The 3,509-nt window shown below is 59.8% G+C and overlaps 1 protein-coding gene across 1 annotated transcript in view; it reads left to right on the top strand.

The window, feature by feature from the left end:
- The window catches only part of FRMD5 (FERM domain containing 5), a gene marked incomplete at its 5' end in the record, with an annotated part of 8,545 nt that overhangs the window by 4,045 nt on the left and 991 nt on the right, over nt 1-3,509 (top strand). The window contains 3 exons of the mRNA XM_010081349.1: nt 432-555; nt 1,460-1,547; nt 3,374-3,462. Coding sequence (XP_010079651.1) covers nt 432-555; nt 1,460-1,547; nt 3,374-3,462 — 301 coding nt within the window. The remainder of the gene's footprint in view (nt 1-431; nt 556-1,459; nt 1,548-3,373; nt 3,463-3,509) is intronic.

The raw sequence follows: 3,509 nt of genomic DNA, 5'->3' as shown, positions 1-3,509 counted from the left end.
TAAGAATTAACGTAACGAATGCATTTCGCTCAGGACCTGGGGCTGGAGGGAATTAGATGGGAGCAAGGTCCTTCCATCCGCGCTGCCGGGAGGCTGCGGGATTGCTGCAAATCCCGCTGGAGACACCGGTGTCCTCGGGGTGCGGGGGGCTGCCCGCCCCAGGGCTGCCATCGCACAGACCCAGCGCTGCTCCCGCTCTTGGCAAAGAGCTCGAGGAATTAGTAAATTTGGGACAGTGAGCGTCTGCTGGCGGGCGATTCCCAAGCAAACGGTGAAATTAATTTGGCGCAGTTAATGCTCCAGAAATGATCCTTCCTAACGGGAAGCACGGGGGTCGGGGCGGCGTTCCCGGGATGCTCTGAGCCCCCGAGGCTGGCGCTGCCGGGATGGGGATGTTGCTGCTGTTCCTGACCCGTTCTGTCTCCCACCAGCCGAGATCGGGGACTACGACCCGGGGAAGCACCCCGAAGGCTACAGCTCCAAGTTCCAGTTCTTCCCCAAGCACTCGGAGAAGCTGGAGAGGAAAATCGCGGAGATCCACAAGTCGGAGCTGAGGTGGGGCGGTGGCGGGGATTGCTGGTGCTCGGCTGGTTTTTCTCCCTGTTTGGGATTTTCAGTGGTGGTGTGGGATGAGCCCCCGCGGCTCCGGGCTGTCAGACCCACGAGCGGTGCTCGCGGCAGCGTTGGCAATAGTGAAATGCCGAGCAGGCGATGGGAAGGCGGGTGGGTTGGTGACACGGGGACATCCTCACATGTCACGCTGCGGAGGAGCGACTGTGTCCCCAGACCTCTGCTCGCTGGAAGGAAAGCGGGACAAGCCATGGAAAGTGCAGACTGATAAAAAAAATACGCCAGCAATGCCGCAGTCCCGTCCTGGTGCCAAATCAGCCCCAGGGAGGGTCGAGGGGTTTCTCCAGCTCCTGGCTCTTGGCTCAGCTGGCACGACCCGGGGGGTCCCTGGTCACCCCCGGCAGGATGGGGACAGTGCCCAGCCCCGCACAGATTCCCTCCTACCTTTGCCCTGCTCTGGGGACATGAGATGTGAGACCATCCTGCCAAGGGGGCTGTGTCCCCCCCACGCAGCCAGGGCACGGGTCCCTGGGGGGACAGGGGGGTTTAACCCCTGCAGACCCCCATCAGAGCCATGTCCATCCCCTCTGCTGTCCCCTGCCCAGCAAACCCCCCTTCCCTCCTCTCCTGGAGACATCCCTGCGCTGCGGGAAGGGAATTCAGCCCCAGCTTGTGCAGATGCTCCTTCCTCCTGGTCCTTCTGCCAGGTCGGGGTCTCCGGCTCGCTGGGGCTAGGAGGGACGCGGGGCTTCGGTGCCCGTCCCGGCTGCAGAGGGATGGTGCTGGTGGGAACATGGCACAACCGATGCCTCTTGTTAACAGCAAGCTGACCGTCACGGTCATGTCTTCCATGGAATTCTCTTTTTTTCCCTTTTTTCCCCTCCTGCAGTGGGCAGATGCCAGCAACTTCAGAGCTGAATTTCCTCCGGAAAGCCCAGACTCTGGAGACCTACGGGGTCGATCCGCACCCCTGCAAGGTAACGCAGGTTTCCGAACACGTTTCCTTGCGCAGAACGAGCCGCAGAGGTGCCACTGACGGGTCCCCAGTTTGTCACCTGCAAGCGGCTCTGGGTGGTGGGATGTGCTGGAGCCGGCAGCCCCCCCCCAGCCTGAACCCAGCCCCGCGTGGGGATATGTGCGGGGGGTGGGCACCGCTCCAGAGCCCTTCCAGCGGTGCTCAGGGAAGCCGAGAGAAAGCGTTTCCTGTGCAGACAGCTATAAAAGACAGCGACCGATCATCTTCTGCGAAAACATGTAATTTGGAGGCAGGAACGAGGTTGGGAATGTGTCTGAGGCACCAACAGGCATTAACCTGCCAGCGACAGTCCATCGCTCGCTCGTCCCCGGCCAGTAATCCACTTTGCTGCTTGAAATGGTTTTATTGACTGGAGCTGTCACTGCACTGGGCGCGCTCTGCTCCTCGTCATCCACTCACATGCAGATGGATGCGGGAGGCAAAGCAGGCGGAGGGTTTTCCTGTACCGGCAGTGCCTGCTCTCTGCTCCGGGGGCTTTAACCGGATTGTGGCACAGAAATCCACGATTGCAGTAGATATACCTGGCCTGCTCTTGTGTCCCTTTAGGGTCCCGGGCCCCATTGAGCATCTGAGCCTCTGCACCCCGAGCTCCCCATGCTTGTCCCCAGCATCCCCCCCATCCCAGGGACACCCTGCTCCTCAGTCCGGGGGCTCCCCCCTCCTCCCTTCCCAAAGCAGCAACCCCCAAACTGTGCAGCTTCCAGCCCAGCACCCCGGTAATCTCAGAGCTGTCCTGCTCGCTGCAGTGGCATCATCACCATCATCATCAACATCACCATCATCACCATCACCATCATCACCAGCAGCATCACCAGCAGCAGCAGCAGCACCAGCCGCAGCTGTATCTTCCTCCGCGAGACGGGGCTGCTGGAGCGCAGACACGACGGGTTCGGGGTTTGCATCTCGCCTCGTGCAGGGTGCTGTTCAGGTCCAGGGCTCTCTGCTTTGGGCCATTCTCCCTGGACAGATTAAGGCAGATTTTTGATCTAATCTGGATTTAAAACCAACTTGTTCTCTGCTCAAATTCAGAAGATCCCATCACAATGCTTCTGTACCTGCCCTGTACAATTCCTTGCCAGCTTTTCCTGCCCAGTCCTGATCCTGGCACACACCTTCCCTTTGGCTCAGCATCCTTCAGAAGCTGTCTGAGCATCTGCCGGCCAAATACAAGTCTGGGCAAATCTAACCATTACTGAGCGCCCACAACTGTTTCCCAATAGTTTTAAGATTCAGCATGTCTCTGTTTTTGCCGCACGCACCAGTGCAGCTGGTGATCGCTTCCCCGGAGTCTAGACGTTATGATTAAGTCAAACTGCCGCCTTGCTCCGCACATGACACTAATTATTGGTTTTAAACCATCTCGATGCTGCCCGGCTGCATGGGCTGTGCAGGGCTCTGCAGCGAGTAATGGCTTTTTACCATTTTGTGCTTTAATTATCAGTGAAAGGGCTGGTGGGGCGCTGCCTTCGCCGTCCATCCCTCACTGGTCAGCGATGGGAGCACTGGGAGGGGAGCTGTGCTGCGGCTTCTCCTCGTTAGTGCTGCTGGACCCGCTGCCCCGTTACCCGGCTGCATGTGCGGGGTGTCACGGTCCGGGTGACCCCCTGGGAGCATCCCGCCGGAGAGTCAGGGTGGGGGTCGGCAGGGTCGGGGTGGGGGGTTCTGCATCAGCAGGGTCAGGGTGGGGGGTTCTGCATCACCACCCCCTTGGGGCTGCGGGTCACTGATGGCTTTGCTGACTCAGCAACGATCGCTGTTGTCTTCCAGGACGTGTCAGGGAACGCGGCATTTTTGGCCTTCACGCCCTTCGGGTTTGTGGTTCTGCAGGGAAACAAGCGAGTTCACTTCATCAAGTGGTGAGTTCCCACCCCGGCATCACCCCGGTGCTCGCTCGGAGCCGCAT

This window comes from Pterocles gutturalis, unplaced genomic scaffold (genome assembly GCF_000699245.1).
Source record: "Pterocles gutturalis isolate BGI_N339 unplaced genomic scaffold, ASM69924v1 scaffold20064, whole genome shotgun sequence".
In the NCBI taxonomy this organism is placed as follows: domain Eukaryota; kingdom Metazoa; phylum Chordata; class Aves; order Pterocliformes; family Pteroclidae; genus Pterocles; species Pterocles gutturalis.
The sequence above is the reverse complement of the archived record's forward strand: the minus strand, read 5'-3'. Positions and strand labels throughout refer to the sequence as shown.